The sequence below is a fragment of the Oratosquilla oratoria genome, chromosome 43, assembly GCF_046742065.1.
Source record: "Oratosquilla oratoria isolate Oo_2021 chromosome 43, ASM4674206v1, whole genome shotgun sequence".
NCBI lineage: Eukaryota > Metazoa > Arthropoda > Malacostraca > Stomatopoda > Squillidae > Oratosquilla > Oratosquilla oratoria.
In genome coordinates, this window is record NC_134819.1 from 29,731,908 (window position 1) to 29,753,560 (window position 21,653).

The following is a 21,653-nucleotide window of genomic DNA, read 5'->3' on the forward strand; positions in this document are numbered from 1 at the left end:
TCCTTTCCATGTTCAACAGACATTCCCTTCCTGCTCATTGCCCTTTTCACCCCATCCATCCATCTCATCCTTGGTTGTCCCCTCATGTTCACTCCTTCCACCTCTTCCTTCTACACCTTTATTTACTAATCTTTCTTCACTCATTCTTTCCATGTGTCCAAACTATCCCAATACTCTTTCATTTTCTCTTGTAAAGTGGAACTATACAGGCACTCCTCCAGTCCTTCAGCACTCTACCCTCTCTAACAAACATTAAATAACCTCATCAGCCAGTCCACCATCACTGTACCTCCCTTTTTCAGACATTCTGCATGACATACTTCCAACCCAGGTGCCTTACCTGCTCTCAACACATCTGCTTTCCTCTTTTCTTTGTATCTCTCATATGATTCCCTCATCCTATTTTGTAACCAATCTGTGAAAGCTCACTTCTTCTCTTCTACAACCTTCTTTGGTTCCTCATCCCACCACTCACTACTTTTCCTTTTATTTCCTCCTGTCCTCCTTGTTCCACACTTCATCTTTGTGCACCTTGTGACTCCCTCCTTAAACCATCAACATTCCTCCTCCACTCCTAGTTCTACTCTATTCTTCACTCCTACTCCTCTCTCAGCTTCTTGTACTTCTCTTTCTCATTTAAACAATTAACTCTAAGCATCTCTCTACCTTCTGTCCTTTTCCTTTTTTTTCCCCTCTATCCTCCAATCTCAACTTACCTTCCACCAAACAATGATCTGATATCCCCCACTCTCTCCCCTTAGAACATGTACATCCTTAACTCTTCTTACAATACTTCTAGTTACCATTAATGCTCTATCACCTTTCCATCCACCACCCTCTCCTATGTGTAGTTATGCTTGACTTTCTTCCTAAACACTGTATTTGCTATCATCAACTCCTTAGACACATCACTATCAACTCTGCACTATGATTTTTTCCTGGAACTCCATAATTCCCAACCACTCTATCTATTGGTTCATTTCCTACCCTAGCATTAAAGTCTCCCAATACCACTACAATGACATTTCTCCCTAATCCCTCTATGCACTCATTTAAATCTATCCAAAAAGCCTCCCTTTCCTCTACACTCTTCTCACTACCAGGCCCATATGCACTTACAAAAACACACATCTCCTTTCCCAGTTTCACCTTCATCCACATTAACCTTGAAGAAACCTCCTTCCACTCCACTACACCCTTATCTATCTCTTCACTTACTAGTATAGCCACCCCTTCTCTCCCTCATCCTCTCTTCACTCCTGAGAACCTCCCAACTACATTCCCACTCACACTCGCCCTTCCATCTCAACTTAGTTTTACTCAATGCCAACACATACATTTTTCTTCTCACATACTGCCTATCTCTTCCCTTTTACTCTCATCTGTATCACATCCACGCATATTAAATGTAGTAATGTATAATACCTGAGCAATGTCCTCAGCAAATTTCAGAAGTATGGGAACTTCAATTAATTCCTTTCTGGTGTCCTTGGCTTTCTCTATGTAGTAATTTAGTGATCCCAGCCTCATATATTCCATCACCATATTCATCTCACTGCCACTGCCATTGTTTTCAGTGATGCCATAAAGCTTGATTATGTTGTTGTGGTTTAGAGTCTGTTAAACCAATGAAAGCACTAGGTTAAGGTATTGGAGGCTACATAATGATACTATATAAGCATGATGGAAAGGATAAAAAAGATCTATTGAACATACAAATATACAAGGAAGTGAGTAATTCTTGACATTTTTCTTTGGGCATTCAGAAACTATACTTATATTCAGAATGTATTTATTTACTAAATGTGTCTAAATACAACCTTCATCATCTCAATTTCTCTCTCAAAATCTTCTAGCTGACCCTGTGCCCTCATCTGCTTAACGGCAACTTCTATCTTGCTTCCATTTTCTGAGATCATAGTTCCTGAGTAGACAATACCATAATTTCCCTGTAAGTTTTAAAAGAGAAGATTCATTGTCAGTGGGAATATTTTCAATAATTTGGCATCCATAATATATACATACACACACACACACATACACTTCAACGAATGGACGGCTTAGAAGACGTTCTGAAGAAAAGTGAAGTCTGTGGATCCCAACGCAAAGAGAAGTGCCTAGTGTTTTTGCAGGGTGGGGGGGAAATTGCTCGTGGAGTAGTGGGAACGTAGGGAAAGAGGAAAAGGGGAGGGATTACTGAGGGAAATGGAAGGAAATGAGGAGGGAGTAGACTTTGACCAGCCAGACAAGCGGAAGGTAAACAAAAGACTTAGCGAGGATCAAATGTCTAATAAAAATGTAAAGATTAGAAGTATAGAGAGGAGCAATACAGAAGAAAGTGACGAGAATATGTTCCAGGGATTTAAAGTGGGGGGGGGGCACACACCCCCCCCCCCCCCCCCCGACTGATAAGACTAGAGGAGAGAGTTGATAAGGTGATCGAGGACTTGGAGCGTAAGTTAGGTAACGTAGACTCCATTTTTCAAAGAATTGAAAGGTTGGAACAACTAGAGAAGGCTAACAGAAACTTAACTGAAGAAATAGAGGACCTAAAAAGACAGTTAGGAAATGTAAAGGAGGAGAATGAGAAATTGAAGAAGAATAGTAATGAAAACAGAGAGAAACTAGCTACAGAAGCTAAAAATTGGAGAATAACTCAAGAAGGGAATAAGGTTTCATTCACTGACATAGTCAAACAGCAATTGAAAGAACATAATGAAGACTCAGTTATTAAAGTGATGAGACAGAAGGAGAATATAGTAAGAGAATTAGCTGACAAAAAGAAATGTATAATTATATTAGGAATGGAAGAGAAACATAACCCAGATAGAACTGCAAGAATCAAGGAGGAAAATGAAAGAGTAAGCAGTTTATTAAAATTAGTCCAGGAAGATGAACCAGAAATTATAAAGGAAATTGAGGAAAAATTCAGACTCGGAAAATATAGTACAGATAAGACCAGACCAATTAAGATTAAATTCAGGTCACAAACAACAGCAGAGAAAATTCTATCCAAGACAGGGAAACTAGCAACAAATGATCAATATAAAAAGGTATGGATAAAAAGAGAAATGAATAAGGAGGAAAGAGAGGCAGAAAAGCAGAAAAGAATTGAAGCTAAGGCAAAAAACGAGGAAAGAACGGAGTCAGAGAAAGAGAGATTCTATTGGAGAGTAGTGAACATGAAAATAAAGCAGTTCGACATACTAAAGAAAAACATAAGGGAAACAGAGAATACAATGGAAGTGGCAGAAAACTAAGAGTGTCTTACACAAATATAGATGGATTGATAACAGGATTGAATGAACTGAATGATTATTTGAAAGAAAAAGAACCGGACATAATGGGAATTGTAGAAACAAAATTAAAAGGCCCACTACCACCCAACAGTGTAGGACATGATACATACAATTATTGGATTAGAAACAGAGAGAAAAAACAAGGGGGTGGAGTTATGTTCCTGACTAAGAAGGATATAAACGTGAAAGGTGTCATATATGGAAAGAATACAGTAGAGATGATTATGATAGAAGTGGAAGACCGAGATAAGAAGAGCAGAAAATTTGTGATCAATTATGTGCCTCCGAAAACAGCCTCATGGGAGGAGAGTGAACATAAAAGTATGTTAGAGGACACAAAGATAGCATTAACTAAAATAATGGAAGACGGAGGAAGAATAGTTATGATGGGCGACTTTAATTGCAAAGAAATCTGCTGGGAAGAAATGACAGTAAAGAGTGGTGATGACTCATGGGGAAATGCTCTACTTGAGATAATTACTGACCATTCAATGACACAATGGATACAAGAGAACACTAGGTATAGAAATGAAGAAGAACCATCGAGGCTAGACTTAATAATTACATCTGAACCTAGAATAGTGGACAAGATTGAATATAAAACACCAATAGGTAAAAGTGACCACATATTGATTGAACTGGAACTTAATGAAGAAAAATATATGAAAAGAAATGAACAATATAGAAAAGGAAGAATGATGTATGAAAAAACAAACTTTGATAAAATAAGAGAATTCTTCCAACAAGAAAACTGGGAAGAAATATACAAAGAAGAAACAACAGTGGAAGAGAAATGGAATATTTTGACAAAAATTTACAAAAAAGGAGTGGAAAAGTATGTCCCAAGACAAAAACAAGAAAAAGAATATGTAAAATGCTGGTACAACAAAAGTTGTAGGGAGTTAAAGGACAAAAGAGACAAAGCCTGGAACAGATGGAAAAAAGACAGAAGACCTGAAAAATGGAAAATATATACTGGTTATAGAAATGAATATGTACAAAAGTGCAGAGAGAAAAAAAGAAAATATGAAAAAGATGTTATAGAAAAGTGTAAAGATCAACCAAAACTATTCTACAGATTTGTAAACAATAAACTGAAAAACAAACAAGACTTAGAGAAATTAAGACAAGGAGGAGTTGAATACACTGAGGAAATGGAAATGGCAGAAATTATGAACAAACATTTTAAATCAGTGTTTACAAGGGAAAATATACAACCTGAAGAGATTGAGTGGAAGGAAAAAGTCCCCCCTATGGAAGAAATAGAAGTAACAAAGAATGAAATATTGACACACTTGGGTAATTTTGATGTCAGAAAATCGCATGGGCCAGATGAAATAGCAAACTGGATTCTGAAAGAATGCAGGAATGAACTGGCAGACAAAATACATAGCATAATAAGCAGTTCCTTAAAAGAAGGAAAAGTTCCAGAAGATTGGAAAAAAGCAAATATAGTACCTATATATAAAGGAGGAAATAAAGAAGAACCTACCAACTATAGACCAGTCTCTCTAACAAGTACAATAGCAAAAATATGTGAAAGAATTATCAAAAGTAGATGGGTAAAATACTTGGAAAAAAACAACGTACTAAATCCAAGGCAATTTGGATTCAGACAAGGACGATCATGCGTCACCAATTTAATATGTTTCTATTCAAGGCTAATAGATATAATACAAGAAAGAGATGGATGGGCTGATTGTGCATTTCTAGACCTAAAAAAAGCTTTTGACAAAGTACCACATAAGAAGTTGCTTAAGAAATTAGAATATGAAGGAGGAATACAAGGTAAATTGCTAAATTGGATGGAAGACTTTTTGCAAGAAAGAAAAATGAGAGTAGTGATAAGAGATCAGCACTCAAAATGGAATGAAGTAATAAGCGGTGTCCCGCAGGGAACAGTTCTGGCCCCAATAATGTTTGCTATATATATTAATGATATGGATGAAGGAATTGAAAGCTATATGAGCTTCTTTGCAGATGATGCAAAATTACTGAAAAGAGTGAAAGCTGAAGAAGATTGTGAATCACTACAGAGAGATCTAAATAAAGTACAAGAATGGAGTAAGAAGTGGGAGATGGAGTTCAATACAAAAAAGTGTAGTATAATGGAATTTGGAAAAAGCAAAAACAGAATAACAGGATCATATAATTTGGGAAAAGAAGGAATAAAAAAAGTAGAAAATGAGAAGGACCTGGGAGTCATTGTTATGAATAATATGTCACCTGAGAAACATATAAATAAGATTTTTGGAGAAACTTATAATTTAATAAGAACAATCAAAGTGGCATTTACATACCTGGATGAAGAAATAGTGAGGAAAATCCTAATCACCCTGATAAGACCAAGATTGGAATATGCAGCAACGATATGGTCACCAAGTACAAAAAAATGTATAAAAAAACTTGAAAGAATACAAAGAGCAATTACAAAACTGGCACCAACACTCTCAAAACTATCATATGAAGAGAGACTACAAAAACTTAAACTACAGACACTAGAGCAAAGAAGAGAGAGAGGAGATTTGATAGCTATTTACAGAATCATGAAAGGCATAGAAATTACTGATAGAGAGAATCTGATAAAATGGGATGACAGAAATACAAGAGGACACGGAAAGAAAAAAAAAAAAGACAGCTATAGAAGAGATTTTAAAAAGAACAGCTTTCCTCACAGAGCAATAGACAGTTGGAACAAGTTAGATGAGAAAGTGGTGTGTGCAAAAACAATACATGAATTTAAAAATAGTTTAGATAAAATGAGATATGAAGACGGGACCCCACGAGCATAGCTCCCCTTCCCGTAAAATACAACTAGGTAAATACAACTAGGTAAATACAGCAATTGAGCTCTTATCTAGTGGTTTTGTTGCTGATTCGAAGGAAACGCCTAGTTGTTATTGTGTGGAATGTTTGGGCTACATTTCTCGAGTGACCAATAAGGTTAATCCAGTTCTTAAAAAAGTATAGTTGGCACAATGGAGGAAAAAAAGAAGAAAAAATATTGAATGAACCAACAAAGAGCGGGCTAGTAGAGTTGAGTCACCAAGAGGAGTTATAGACCAAGAATAAATCAAAGGAGGGAGAACAACAGTTTTTCAGGTTTTCAAAGAAATCTAGGAGAAATAGGCAAAGGCATAGATATAGATAGAGAAGTTAGATATAACAATGCATTAAGAAATCATGAAGTAAACGAATTATTGGAAGAGATTATAATTCAAAATTGGACAACCGAGCTTTACTGAAGGAAGTGACTACTTTGCGTAAGGGTAACAAGGAAATAATCAGAGAACTGAGTGACCTAAAGAGCAAAATTGATATGCTTAAAAGAGAAAATGAAAGAATGAAAAATGAGGATAAGAATAAAAATGAAGAACTGATAAAGGAGGTCAAAGAGCAATTACAGGTAGTGACCGGAAAGGTGGAAGAGTCAATCAAGGAAACAGACCTTGAAATAAAAAATCAGTAGAAGCAGCAAAAGGAAAATAAAAAAATATCCTTTAGAGAAATAGTACAAAAGCAGATGGAGGAAAATATAAAACAGTTATGAAAGTAATTAAAGAAAAGGAAAATTGGGTGAGAGATACAGTAGACAAAGGTAAATGCATTGTGGTCCATGGTATCTAAGAAAAGCACAGTATATATAAATACCAGAGAGAAAAGGAGGAAAAGGAAATAGCTAAGGAAATTCTGAAAGAAATTCAAGATGAAGGGCAAAATTTTGACAAAGAAATTGACGAGATTCACAGGATGGGCAAATACTCAAAAGAAAAACAACATAGACCTCTGAAAATCAAACTAAGAACTCAAATGATAGCTGAGGAGATATTATCAAAAGTGGTTAAACTAGCAAAGAGTGAGAAATTCAGACATATATGAATGAACAAGGAAATGAGTGATGAGGAAAAAGAGAAAGACAAGGCTCTCAGAATTGAAGCCAACAATAGAAATGAGAAAAGAACAGACAGATTTTTTTTTTTTTTTTTTGAGAGAGAGAGAGAGAGTATTGGATCTGAGACTGAAAAAATGGTACATCAGGAAAATGGAAACTTACATTAAAAAAAAGAGAAGAAAATATGAAACTAAAAGTGCCATACACAAATATTGACGGCAGGATCTCTGGAATTAATCAATTAAACAACTATCTGGAAACAGAGAAACCTGACATTATGGGAATTGTGCAGACAAAACTGAAAGGTCCTCTATCAACAAGTGTGGTGGGACAAGGTCTATACAACTGGGCAAAAAAATAGCTTGGATAAACAGGGAGGAGGAGTCATGATATTGACCAAAAAGGGTTTAAATGTGACAAAGATAAATGAAGGCAAATATAATGTGGTATTAATTATGATTAAAGTTGTAAATGAAAATGTGAAAAGTAGAAAATTTGTAGTAGTATATGTGCCACCAAAAACACGGACTAAGTCTGATAGTGATCATTCTAAATTACTAGAAGACACAATGAATGTTCTAAACGAGTTACTGAAAGAGGGTGGTGATATAGTAATTATGGGTGACTTTAACACAAAGGATATAACCTGGGAAGAAATGATAGTAAAGGGGGAGAAGAACTTTGGAGCAACATTCTGCTGGATATGACCATCGAATATATCTTAACACAATGGGTTAAGGAAAATACTATATATAGAAACAATGAGGAACTGTCAAAACTGGACTTAGTACAGGTTGACATTCAAAAATCCAGCAACCATAAATCCAGAACCTTCAGAAATCCGGGACATATTTCGGGAGCGCATTTTCATATTCCCCATGTTGGTGCGCCACTGTTTTCTGGAGCTACCGCTTACACCAGAATCAGCTGTTGGTTCATGCTTCCACCTACATACATATACCAAGGCTTTTTCCCCCTTACAAGGGAGGTAGCCAAAAAGGAAAAGGCATAAAATCATTTCCACCCATTCCATCCCTGAATACCCTCCACCCTCCCTCTTATCTTAGCACCTCCTGGATGACGGGTCATCCCTGCACCTTGTCCACTGGCCTGGGTCAGAAGAAGTGTTGCAAAACACAGCACATCCACAGCAAGGCCGCTTCATTAAATCGGCGACCCCCCCCTCTCCGTTCCCCCATTGCATAAAAGGAGAAGACGGGGAGAAATCCCTTCTGGCTGCGTCAAATTTTGCTCACACATACTGTACTACCTCATCCCCCATCCCCCCGCCCATTCCACCTCATGCAATCACAACATGCTTCCACCTGCTAACAATTAATCCTGCTCATTATTCTCCTCATTAAAGCATTTATTTGTTGTTGTATAGCCCCAATATGGAATCAACAAAGAAGAAAGGTGGCATAAAACGCAAACATCATGCGTTATTGATCACAGAGAAAGTGGAAATATTAAAAAAACTTAGTAACAATGTGTCTGTGTGAACCATTTGTGAAACTTACGACAGTGACGAAAACGAGGAAGATGTGAGGGAAAGAATCTCTATTGACAGGTTAATTGCGTTGACAACTGAACTGCTGGCTGGACTAGAGCAAAGAAGTTTTATAAGTGAACAAGAAATCATGAATGTTTACTTGCTCCAAGATAAACTTATTAAAAAAAGACCTAAGTTTATGAAGCAAAAGACACTGCACGAGATATCCAAGAATAAAGCTAGGAAGCATCAGCAGCAGCAGCAGTGTCCACACTAGATAATCCACTGCCATCAACTTCAAGTCAACCAGATGTGCTGTCACTACAATCAACAGTTCCTCCATCAATTGAAGCTGTTCCTGTTGCCGATGATGTTGTCACTGTCAGTAATGATGAAGATGATCCTGACAGCCCATCTGCTATTTAGCTTCTTTTCTCAAGAAGTACAGGGTACAATACAGAGTATTTTATTTAGTTTAATTAAAATTCTTAGGAGGATCAGTTTTATTTACTTGAACTAAAATTGAATTAAAATTATGTGTAAAAAGCCCATCTGCTATTTAGCTTCTTTCCTAAGAAGTACAGTACAGTATGGAGTAATTTATTTAGTTGAATTAAAATTCTTTGTAGGATCAGTTTTATATGTTTTATTAAAATTGAATTAAAATTCTGTATAACTATCTTTACTATATTTTATTTAGTTCGTGAATAATAAAATTTCATTTGCTTTTCACTTAGTGTATATTTTTTCCATTAAAGGACTGTACAGGTGGTAATTTTCTTTAAATATATATGGGGTACACCATACAAAATTATAATCTTAAAAAATCTGGCATTTTAAAAAATCCGGCAGTCCTCAGGTCCTGAGGTTGCTGGATTTTTGAATGTCAACCTGTATTCACTTCTGAACCTGATATCGTCAACAAAATGAAATATAAAACACCAAGTGGGAAGAGTGACCACATACTAATAGATTTTGAATTAAAAGAACAAAACAATGTGAGAAGGAATAAAAAACATAGAGAAGGAAGGTTAATGTGCAACAAAGCAGATTTTGTAAAACTTAGAATTTTTTTCCAAAACACAAATTGGGATAAATTTTCCAAAGAGGAAACAAAGATGGAAGACAAATGGAACACACTTAAAGAAAAGTACAAGGAAGGTATTGATAAATATGTACCAAAGAAGAAGCAAAAGGATATTTATATAAAGTGTTGTTGTGGCAGAGTAGCATGCAGTTGATACTTTAGGGTCTATATGGGGTGCCCCTATGGACTAGCACCACACATCATTTTGTCTGTGATAGAGGAGGACTCTGCTCACAGAGAAATGATGAAACTTTTACTATGCTGCTACTGTCCCTCTGTTATACTGTCCCCCAACCCCTTGTTGCTGTCCTGTACCATTTCTTTGAATTTCATTTCCTTGTTTTGCCTACCCTGTGGTGGGGGGAAAAGAATGCTGCCACCATGTATTCCCACTTGGATCGTAAGAGGAAAAACGGAACCGGCTTTTGGTATATACATAGACAAACTTGAAATGCTTAACCACATATCTACGAAGCACTAGCATTGAAAATTATTAAAACTGGTAAGAAAAGTCTCACACAGTGAAGGGAGGTGCAGTTATAGCTGATTAGCTGGTGACACTGTTTAATGTGTACTTATAGGAAGGGAATGTGCCAGAGGACAAGAAGGATCCATTCATAGTTACTCTATACAAAGGATTTGGTTTGATTTGCTTTATTGCCATGCACTCTACCTCCCAGAGGAGGCTGGGATGGTGCCACCTTACAGATGACTGACCCAGGGCAGTGGATAAGGTGCAGGGATGACCCGTCATCCAGGAGGTGCTAAGATAAGAGGTAGGGTGGAGGGGTGTGGAGTGTATTCAGGGATGGAATGGGTGGGAATGATTTTATGCCTTTTCCTTTTTGGCTACCTCCCTTGTAAGGGGGAAAAAGCCTTGGTATATGTATGTATGTAGTATGTCCTTACTATGAATACACTTGCTAGGTAGTATGCGAACTATCATCACTTCTGACCTCCACCACAACCTGCTCAGCAAAAAGGTTGTGAATGGATGAGACACTGACAAGACCTAAAAGGATTTCTTATTGTATGCTCTGTAGTTTGTCAAGTAGATGAGGGGGAGGGTCACCATATCATGAAGTGGTGAAGTAAAACATTTAGCTGTCAGACCCTCATGTGGAAATGCTGTGTCATGCTGTATTACTTTGACCCAAGCAAAGGACAAAGGACAGGGATGACCTTTCATTCAGAAGTAGTTAAGATAGATAGGACAACAAATGGGTGCTGGGTGGGTGTGGGATGGGTGAAGGGTAGGTGTATGTTCTGACTAGGCCAATCCTCTTACAAGAGAGGATGGGCCTATTAGTATAGGTAAGTGTATTACCTTAACAAAATATACATACATCCAAAAGACCTTTCACTCTTTATAATGCAACGTGGCCTAATAATATTATTCTACAGGAGCTAAAATGGTGCAAATTCATAAAGGTAAAGAGAAACCATCAAACTACTGACCAATGTCCCTGACTAGCATGGTAGTAAAATTATGTGGGACAGCTGTTTAAGGTAGATGGGTTAAATACCATCAGGAGACAAGCATTTTGACAGATAACTAATACTTACCAGAACTGGAAGTTCATGTGTATCAAACCTACTAAATTTTTACTCAACAGTGGTTGATATACTGCATGAGAAGAGGTGAACTGTGTGTGCTTAGATTAAGAGATGGCATTTCATAATGTACCTCACAACTGACTTTGTGGAGCATAATGGAGGACTCTGGGTTGGTTTTGGAACCAGTAATGTCCTTAATTCAGTTTAACATCCCAAACTCCCCCTGCTCAGAGAGGGCTGGGGCAGAGCCTCCTAAAGCCTGTCATACATACATGACTTAAGCAAGTTTGCATCATACAGTGAGATGCTGAATGACAAACTAAGAGAAGTTAAACCAATATTAATATTATACATATTGTTGAATTCTCCTTAGGGATGTCTAGAATACTGTAAGTGAAGTCATCTTCCAGCTTTTCAAATTCACATCAATCCTGAATGTGTAACCAAGGCTTAACTTTTTGAAGCAGGGGATTTAAAGTAGTATGATGCCCTAACTATGAACATGCTTGCTGCCAGGCAGGACTCGTATAACTGGCTCCACACCTGACTTCTGTCTCAAGCAGCAACTCTGACCTGCTCAGCCAGAGACATCCTGTAATGCTCTTGATATGCATAAATGGCATAATGGAAGGTAGGACAAGCTACACTAATATATTTTAAGTGAATATCTAAACTATCCAATGACTGCAAAAGAAAGAAAAAAAAGGGGGGGGGAAACAAATTGATGCTTTGAAAAAATAAATAAATAAATAAAATAAATAAAGACATACCTGTCCAATCTTTTCCTCAATTCTGACACATGATTTTTCTATCTTAATAAGTTCATTTGAAATAGGATCAGTTTTTCTTTGAGCCAAATGCAGAGGAAGCATGACATTACCAAGTGATCTGAAGAATAAAAAGAAAAGTTCTATAAGGAAAAATAAACATACAAAATGTATTCTAACATCATACATTGAGAAGGGCCTTTATTCTATATGAATTACTCTTCTTTCTTTATTCACTTAATAGTTATATCTATGATAATTAGTAAATGCAAACACAAAATACTTAGTCGTTATATGACATACAGTGGGTCCACTGTATAGAGAAACATGATGGAGGCTTTTGTCAGGCTATCCAGAGCTCCAGCTTCTATAAAACTGGCACTGCATCCCAATATGTGATTCACCATGGTCAGATCACATGTTGGACTCATGGTCGACAGCTATTTCCCTCCCAGAAGAGAGCTCAGAGCTCATATATGAACGATCTATTGGTAATGCTGTGATATTACATGCACACACACCCCAAACTCTCTGCCCACAAGAGTTAGAGTAACGAATCACAGTGCAGTGATACAGAAATTATTTCAGGCCTTGGCGGGATTCAAACCCACACTGCCGTAGTGGCAGCTACTTTCTCTTCTATGTTCCAAAGTCAGTAATTTCAACTTAGCCAGTCTCTCCTCATATGACAGGTTTGAAAATGTTGGGGCCATTTTTGTGGTTGGTTTGGGATGGTTTGGACATATGGAAAAAATGAGTGAAGAAAGATTAGTAAAAGAGGTGTGGAAGGCAAAGGTAGAAGGAGTGAACATGTGGGGCGACCAAGGATGAGATGGATGGATGGGGTAAAAGGGGCATTGGGAAAGAGGGGAATGTCTGTTGAGGAAGGTAGAAGATAGAGGTGAATGGAGAATGGTTGTGTATGGATGATATTGTAACACATGAAAGGGAGTAAATAGGAGATGGGGGGTGAGGGAGTATGTGTAAAAAATTAACTGATGCAGCCCAAAGGGATTTCACCCCTATCTTCTCCATTTCTGCATGAGGGGATGGAGAGAGGGGGTCGCTGATTTAATGAAGTGGCCTTGCTGTGGATGTGCTGTGTCTTGCTGCACTGCTTCTGACCCAGGGCAGTGGGCAAGCTGCAGGGATGACAAGTCATCCAGGTGGAGCCAAGATAAGAGGGGGGAGGGAGGGGGGTGGACAGGAGTGGAGTATGTGGGGATAGAATAAGTGGGAGTGGATTTTATGCCTTTGTTTTTGGGCTACCTCCCTTGTACGGGGGAAAAAAACTTTAGTATATGTACGTACTTGTGTATAATTTGAAGAAAGGAAAATAAAAAAATAAAAGTAATTTCCCTTACGTCTCCTGGTTTTCATGCTGCAAGAGTGGTACTCTGTCATTATAGTAGATCTCTCCATCAGACGAGTCCCATGGTCTTGAGTCAAGATGGGGATACTGATGTGCTCCATACATAGGATCCAGGTTACAGGAAAATTGAGCTGGCAGAGTTGCTAATGTAACCTAAGAAAAAATAAACACATAAAAGTCACATATAACAATTTAAGAGGCAATGGGTAAATTCTATTTCCTTATAGCAACCTTTGAATTCATTCAAGGTACAATGCACAAACTAGAGCAATGGTTTAGAAAAAATAGACTGGAGGCCTCCCCTTCACAAAGCATATGTAACATTACTTATACTAAAAGATGTAATTAACAAATTACCTTCATCACCCAATATCAGAATAGTCATAATATTGCAATACATAATCTTAATAAATATTTAAGAAACCTGGATTGAAAGTTATAATAAATTTGGATTCTGACAACAACTGCAATAAACATATATATGCACCTGTGTTGTGGATCCATTATCACAGCTAATAGTTGTAACATGAGTTGAGACAGAATACCCTTCGTCATCATCATCATCATCATCATATTGATCATCACTGTTAGATCCTGAGATTGCAATCATTTGGTACGGATTGCTATGGGAGTTGGACACTGTAAAAACAACTCTATTAAGTCTTAACATCTTGGCCATGAGCCCCCTGCAAAACAGACTTGGGGCAACAAATTGAATGACTGATTTATATCTTGTGAAGGTTTTGGAATATTTGGCACACATTATCTTGATAAAGTCCCCATCAACTTCCTATATGGATTAAGTATATAACAATACAATAACAAACTCAATTCACACATTTAGAAAAGATTACCTTGGTAAAGAATCTGGTGCACATCTCTCATGATTTCTTGTGGTTGTCTTCTTACCTGTGGATCTACAAACCAGCATCTTACCATCACTTGATAAAGTTCCTGTGGACATAATGTGGGTCTTGGAAGAAGACTTCCTTGTGAGTATAATGCCTGAACTTGATTGACATCAACTCCTGTAAGAGAACAAATTTCACAATAATGAAGATGTGACCACATTAAATTCAGTACAGAAAGAGGGGAGCAAAGAAGGAGAGGAGAAAAAAAGGGAGAAGGTGGGGGAAGAAGGAGAGGAGGAAAAAGAAGAAAAGGAGGGGAAGGAGGAAAAGAGGAAGAGAGAAAGCAAAGGAAGTGGTGGAGAGCAGGAGGAGGAGAAGAGGAGGAGGTGCACTGGCACTCAGTCTCTGGATTAGTTCTAAAATCTCTTTCAACTCTAACTCCAAAATTCTTCAAGGACAAATCCCCATTGGACAAAGAACATTAAACTACATTTCTATGGTTTTGCGGGAAGCAATGTAATTACTACATACATACATATACCAAGGCTTTTTCCCCCTTATAAGGGAGGTAGCCAAAAAGGGAAAGGCATAAAAACACTCCCACCCACCCCATCCCCAAATACACTCCACATCCCTCCCACCCTTCCTCTCATCTGAGCACCTCCTGGATGACGGGTCATCCCTGCACCCTGCCCACCGCCCTGGGTCAGAAGCAGTGTCGCAAGACACAGTACATCCACAGCAAGGCCGCTTCATTTAATCGGCGACCCCCCCTCTCCGTCCCCCTTTGCATATAAGGCGAGGACGGGGAGAAATCCCTTCGGGCTGCGTCAAAATTTACTCACACATACTACCCCCCCCACCCCCCCACCCCCGCCCATTCCTCCTCATGCAGTCACAACATCATCCATATACAACTATTCTCCACTCACCACTGTCTTCCGTCCTCTCCCTTCCTTCCTCAACAGACATTCCCCTCTTCCCCAAAGCCCCCTTCACCCCATCCATCCACCTCATCCTAGGACGTCCCCTCATGTTCACTCCCTCCACTTCTGCCTTCCATACCTCTTTTACTAGTCTTTCTTCACTCATTCTTTCCATGTGACCAAACCATCCTAATATTCTTTCATCAACCCTATCTCCCAAATCCTTTTTCACCCCTGTTCTCCTCCTCACCTCCTCATTTCTCACTCTATCCAGCCTAGTAACCCCCACCATACTTCTCAGACACCTCATCTCAAACACATTCAAACTCCTTCTCTCTTCTTCTCTTATGTTCCACGTTTCTGCCCCATACAGTGCTGTTGGCACAATCACTCCTTCATACAGTCTCCTCTTCGCATCCATTCCCAAATGTCTATTCCTCATTACACTCTTTAAACCACCAAGGCATTTACTCGCTTCTCTCAATCTACATTCTACCTCCACCTTCACTCCACCTTTTCCTGCTACACTTGCACCCAAGTATCTAAAACTATCCACTTTCTCCAGTCGCTCTCCCTTAATGTTCACTTCCAGTCTACTGCCACTTTCACCCCTTGTACATCTCATCACCTTACTTTTACCCACATTTATCTTTAGCTTTCTTCTATCACATACTCTCCCAAACTCTGCCACCAGCTTCCTCAATCCCTCCTCTGACCCTGCCACAAGCGCAGTGTCGTCCACAAACAACAGCTGGCTCACCTCCCACTTTTCTCCATTTTCTTTAACCATCTCCAATCCCTGACTCACTACCCTAGCATTCACCTCTCGCACCACCCCATCCATGTATAAGTTGAACAGCCAGGGCGACATAACGCATCCTTGACGAAGTCCCACCTTTACTTCAAACCACTCACTCTCTCCATTTCTAATCCTAACACATGCTCTACTACTCTCATAAAAACTCTTAACAGCTCCCAGCTTTCCTCCTATCCCATAAATCTGCATAACCTCCCACAGTGCCTTTCTGTCTACCCTATCATAAGCCTTTTCCAGATCCATAAAAGCCCAAAAAACATCCTTCCCCTTTCCTATAGCTTTCTCACATATCTGTCTTACCACAAAGATCTGATCTACACAACCTCTACCCGTCCTAAATCCACACTGTTCCTCACCAATTACTCCTTCTGTTCCTCTCCTAATCCTCTCAATTAAGATCCTCCCATAAGCCTTCCCTACTACACTCAACAGGCTAATCCCTCTGAAATTACTACATTCACACTTGTCCCCTTTTCCCTTGTAAAGAGGAACTATACAGGCACTACTCCAGTCCTCCGGTACTCTACCCTCTCTCCAGCAAACATTAAATAACCTCACCAACCAGTCCACCATCACTGAACCTCCCTTTTTCAGACATTCTGCATGACATCCATCCAGACCAGGTGCCTTACCTACTTTCATCATCTTTACAACTGCCTTCACCTCATCCTTCCTTATTTCTCCTCCATTCTCCTCACTCATCACTCTCATTTTCTTCGCATTTCCCACTGCAGCTATCTTTCCTTCCCTATCCTCCTTCACATTCAGCAACTCCCTAAAATATTCTGCCCATCTTCCCCTCACTGCCATCTCTTCCATTATCAACTCTCCATCTGTACCTTTTACCTTTTCTTCCCTACTTGATTCGCCTCCTCTTCCTCTCTTAATTTCTTTCCAAAACATCTTTTTATTACTTTCAAAATTTTCTGTCATACTCCTACCCCATTTCACATCTGCTCTCCTCTTTGCCTCCTTTACCTTTTGCTTTACTTCTCTTTTCTTTTCTTTGTACGTCTCATATGACTCCCCTGTCCTCTTTTGTAACCAATCTGTGAATGCTCGCTTCTTCTCTTCTACAACCTTCTTTGTTTCCTCATCCCACCATTCACTACCCTTTCTTCTATTTCCCCCTGTCCTTCTTGTTCCACACACCATCCTTGCACACTTTAAGACTCCCTCCTTGAACCATCCCCATTCCTCCTCCACACCCATCTCTGCTCTATCCTTTACTCCCTCCCACTCCTCCTTCAGCTTCTTTTCGTACTCCTTCTCCTTTTCCTTTTCATTCAAGGAGTTCACTCTAAGAACCTCCCTACCTTTTGTCCCTTTCCTCCTTCTCCATCTATCCTCCACTCTCAGCTTACCTTCCACCAAAAAATGATCTGATATTCCCCCACCCTCTCCCCTTAGCACATGTACATCCTTAACTCTTCCTATCATAATCCTATTTACCACTACATAATCCATTAGCGCTCTATCTACCACCCTTCCCTCCACCACCCTCTCCCATGTGTACTTATGCTTGACTTTCTTCCGAAACACTGTATTTGCTATCATCAACTCTCTTTCTAGACACATTTCCACCATCAACTCTCCACTACGATTCTTTCCTGGAACCCCACACTTCCCAACCACTCCATCGATTGGACCATTTCCCACCCTAGCATTAAGGTCTCCCAGTACTATTACATTGACATTTCTTCCTAAACCCTCTATGCACTCATTTAAATCTATCCAAAAGGCCTCCCTTTCTTCCATGCTCTTCTCACTGCCCGGCCCATATGCACTTACAAAGACCCACATCTCCTTTCCCAGTTTCACCTTCATCCACATTATCCTTGAGGAAACCTCCTTCCACTCCACTACCCCTTTACCTAACTCCTCACTTACTAGAATAGCCACCCCTTCCCTCCCTCGCCCTCTCTTCACTCCTGATAACCTCCCACTTACACTCCCAAACTTACACTCACCCTTCCCTTTCAACTTAGTTTCACTCAAAGCCAACACATCCATCTTTCTTCTCACAAACATACTACCTATCTCTTCCCTTTTACTCTCATCTGTACCACATCCACGCACATTAAAAGACCCAAACCTTAGGGTGCTGGCCCGAGGCCCTCCAGCACCCCTTATGCCTTTCCTTTGCTTTTTAGGAATCTGCCCCTTGGGGCTACAGGGAGAAGGATGCCTAGTCCCTCTCCCCGTCCCTTTCTTCTCGCCTCTTACGATCCAAGTGGGAAACTTGGTGGCAGTATTCTTTTCCCCCACCACAGGGAATTACTATTTAGATTAAAAGGATACAGATTAGTTTGTTGTTATTTATTAAATAAAACATTTCTTAAATGAATTAAACAACCATTTGTCAATAGAGAAACCAGACATAATGGAAATTGTAGAGACAAAACTAAAAGGTCCTATACAATCAATTATAGTGGGACAAGGTTTATGTAATGGTGGCATAGAATACTCTTTATGTGTTGTACATACGTATTTGTAATATTGTTTATTTATTATTATTGTGAGATATGACATTATTATACACATTATATATTATATATATTATTGTGATAACCAACTGTTCGTTTGGGCGTGTATGTTTTCCCGCCAAGTCTGAGTGTGGTCACGTCACTTAGCATCAGTTTTGATTCTGCTTACAAAGCAACCGCATGCTTGTTTTTGTAGTGCTTGTATCTAATACAATATTTTCCATTATTGCATTATTTGACTGTTTTATTGGCCACCCCGATACATTTATACAACCTTTGATCGAAAAATAGAATGGACAAACGGGGGAGGAGTCATGCTATTAACTAGAAAGAGCCTAAATGTAATAAAGGCAACAGAAGGAAAGGATAATGTGGAATTGATCACAATTAAAGTAAAAAATAGCAGTATTAAAAGTAGAAAGCTCATAGTTGTTTATGTGCCCTCAAAAACTAAGACTTGGACTGACAGCGAACACTCAAAATTACTAGAAGACACAAAGAATGAAATATGGAGAAAACATAGTAATTATGGGTGACTTTAACACAAAGGAAATAAATTGGATTATAGGAAAAATGCTTGAATCAATAATAGTAAATAGACTCAGAGAACACATCGAAGGACATAATTTAATTCGTGATTCACAGCATGGTTTCTCCAAGGGTAAGTCATGTGTGACCAATCTTCTATCCTTTTACACTAAAGTATATAAGGCATCAGATAACAATGATAATTACGATGTTATTTACCTTGACTTTAGCAAAACGTTCGACAAGGTGCCACACCAGAGACTACTAAATAAAATCAAACCCCATGGCATAGGAGCAAAAGTGTTAAAATGGATTAGAGCTTGGATTAGTAACAAAAAACAGCGGGCCACCATAAATGGAATAAAATCTAGGTGGGGCAATGTTACTAGCGGGGTCCCCCAGGGTTTGGTTTTGGGTCCCTTGTTGTTCATTATATACATAAATGACTTAGATGATGGAATAAATAGTGATGTTAGTAAGTTTGCGGACTACACTAAAATAGGATGCCTAATTAGGTCAGGAGATGATGCAGAAATTCTGCAGGATGATCTTAATAAATTGTTAACATGGTCGGTGAAATGGCAATTGAACTTCCATATCTCTAAGTGTAGCGTGTTAAACATAGGGCTACACAACCCCGAAAATAGTTACAGCTTAGATAACACGTTTTTAGAAAAATCTGAGTGCGAGAGGGACTTGGGAGTTCTGGTGAGTCTGGACCTTAAAACCAGGAAGCAGTGCATTAGCACCAGAAATAAAACTAACAGTGCATTAGGTTTCATTGCTAGGACGGTAACAAATAGAAGTGCAGAGGTAATTATTTAACGCTATCTAGCAATAGTTAGACTCATCCTTGACTATGCGGTACAGTTTTGGACTCCTTCCTACAGAATGGACATAAATTCCCTAGAATCAGTACAGAGAAGAATGACCAAAATGATACATGGACTCAGAAATTTGCCTTATGAAGAGAGGCTTAGGCACCTTAACTTACACTCTCTGGAAAGACGGAGAGTGTGGGGCGACCTAATAGAAGTGTTCAAGTGGATCAAAGGTTATAACAAGGGTGATGCAAACAAGGTCATCATAATAAAACAACAGGGCAGGACTCGCAGTAATGGGTATAAACTGGACAAATTTAGATTTAAGAAGGAAATAGGCAAGAATTGGTTTACTAATAGGGTGGTCGATGAATGGAATAAACTTAGTAACCATGTAGTAAGCGCTGAAACTATCAGTTGTTTTAAAAAACAATTAGACAACTTTATGGATGGGGATGACAGGTGGTGATGGATACGGAGCTGCCTAGTGTAGGCCTTATGGTCTCTTGCAGTCTCCTTTATTCTTATGTTCTTATGTAATTGACAATAAAAAGTGGAGAGGAACACTGGGGCAACGTCCTATTGGATATGACCATTGATTACACATTAACTCAATGGGTCAATGAAAACACTAGATACAGACAATATGAAGAACTATCAAGACTAGACTTTATATTCACTTCTGAGCCTGAAATTGTGGAAAAAATAAACTATAAGACACCAATTGGAAAGAATGACCATGTATTAATAGAGTTCGAGCTTAGGGAACAAAATGTTGTGAGAAGAAACGAGAAACATAGAGAAGGAAGATTAATGTAAAACAAAACTGACTTTGTAAAACTTGGAGAAAAAAAATTCACAATGCTAGTTGGAAAAAATTTGCCAATGATGAAACAAAGATGGAAGAGAAATGGAACATTTTTAAAGAAATATATAAGGAGGGAACAGATAAACATGTGCCTAAGGAGAAACAGAAAAGGGTGTACATAAAGTGCTGGTATAATAAAAAGTGTAGCAATGCTAAAGATAGAAGAGACAAGGCTTGGAAAAGATGGAAGAGACAAAAAAGTGACTAAATGGCAAACATACATCAAACTGAGAAATGAATATGTAGACATATGCAGAGAGGAAAAAAGAAAATATGAAAAAGTTATAATAGACAAATGCAAAGACTAACCTAAACTTTTTTTTACAGATATGTAAATGATAAACTAAAAGACAAACATGAAATAGTGAAACTGCATGAAGGAAATAAAAAATACATAGAAGATGTAGAAATGGCTAAAGTAATGACCAGACACTTTAAGTCTGTATTTACAGTAGAAAGCTCACAAATGTGGGATGGACACCAAAAAAGATCACCCAAATTGAAAGAAATAACAGTGACACAAAAAGAAGTAAGGGACCAAATAAAGAAACTTGGTGTCAGAAAGTCACATGGGCCAGATGGAATAGCAAACTGGATATTAAAAAAATGTATAGATGAACTCACAGATAAAATACACAAGATAATTGTCTATTTCTCATTACACTTTTCAATCCACCTAGGCATTTACTTGCTACTCTCAATCTACATTCTACCTCCACCACCACTCCTCCCTTTACTGCCACATTCGCACCCAAGTATCTAAAACTATCCACTTCCTCCTGTCTTTCACCCTTAATGCTCACTTCCAGCCTGCTGTCACTCTCTCCCCTTGTATATCTCATCACCTTACTTTTACCCACATTGATCTTCAGCTTCCTTCTTTCACACAC

The 21,653-nt window shown here is 38.6% G+C and overlaps 1 protein-coding gene across 8 annotated transcripts in view; it reads right to left on the minus strand.

The window, feature by feature from the left end:
• LOC143021890 (tyrosine-protein kinase hopscotch-like) overlaps positions 1-21,653 on the minus strand; it is a 73,345-nt gene that overhangs the window by 10,263 nt on the left and 41,429 nt on the right. For all 8 annotated transcript variants that reach the window (XM_076179692.1, XM_076179696.1, XM_076179698.1 and 5 more), the window contains 6 exons: positions 14,321-14,494; positions 13,954-14,105; positions 13,459-13,619; positions 12,098-12,215; positions 1,821-1,949; positions 1,426-1,617 (listed from right to left, as the gene is read on the minus strand). In XM_076179692.1, the coding sequence (XP_076035807.1) occupies positions 1,426-1,617; positions 1,821-1,949; positions 12,098-12,215; positions 13,459-13,619; positions 13,954-14,105; positions 14,321-14,494 (926 nt within the window). The remainder of the gene's footprint in view (positions 1-1,425; positions 1,618-1,820; positions 1,950-12,097; positions 12,216-13,458; positions 13,620-13,953; positions 14,106-14,320; positions 14,495-21,653) is intronic.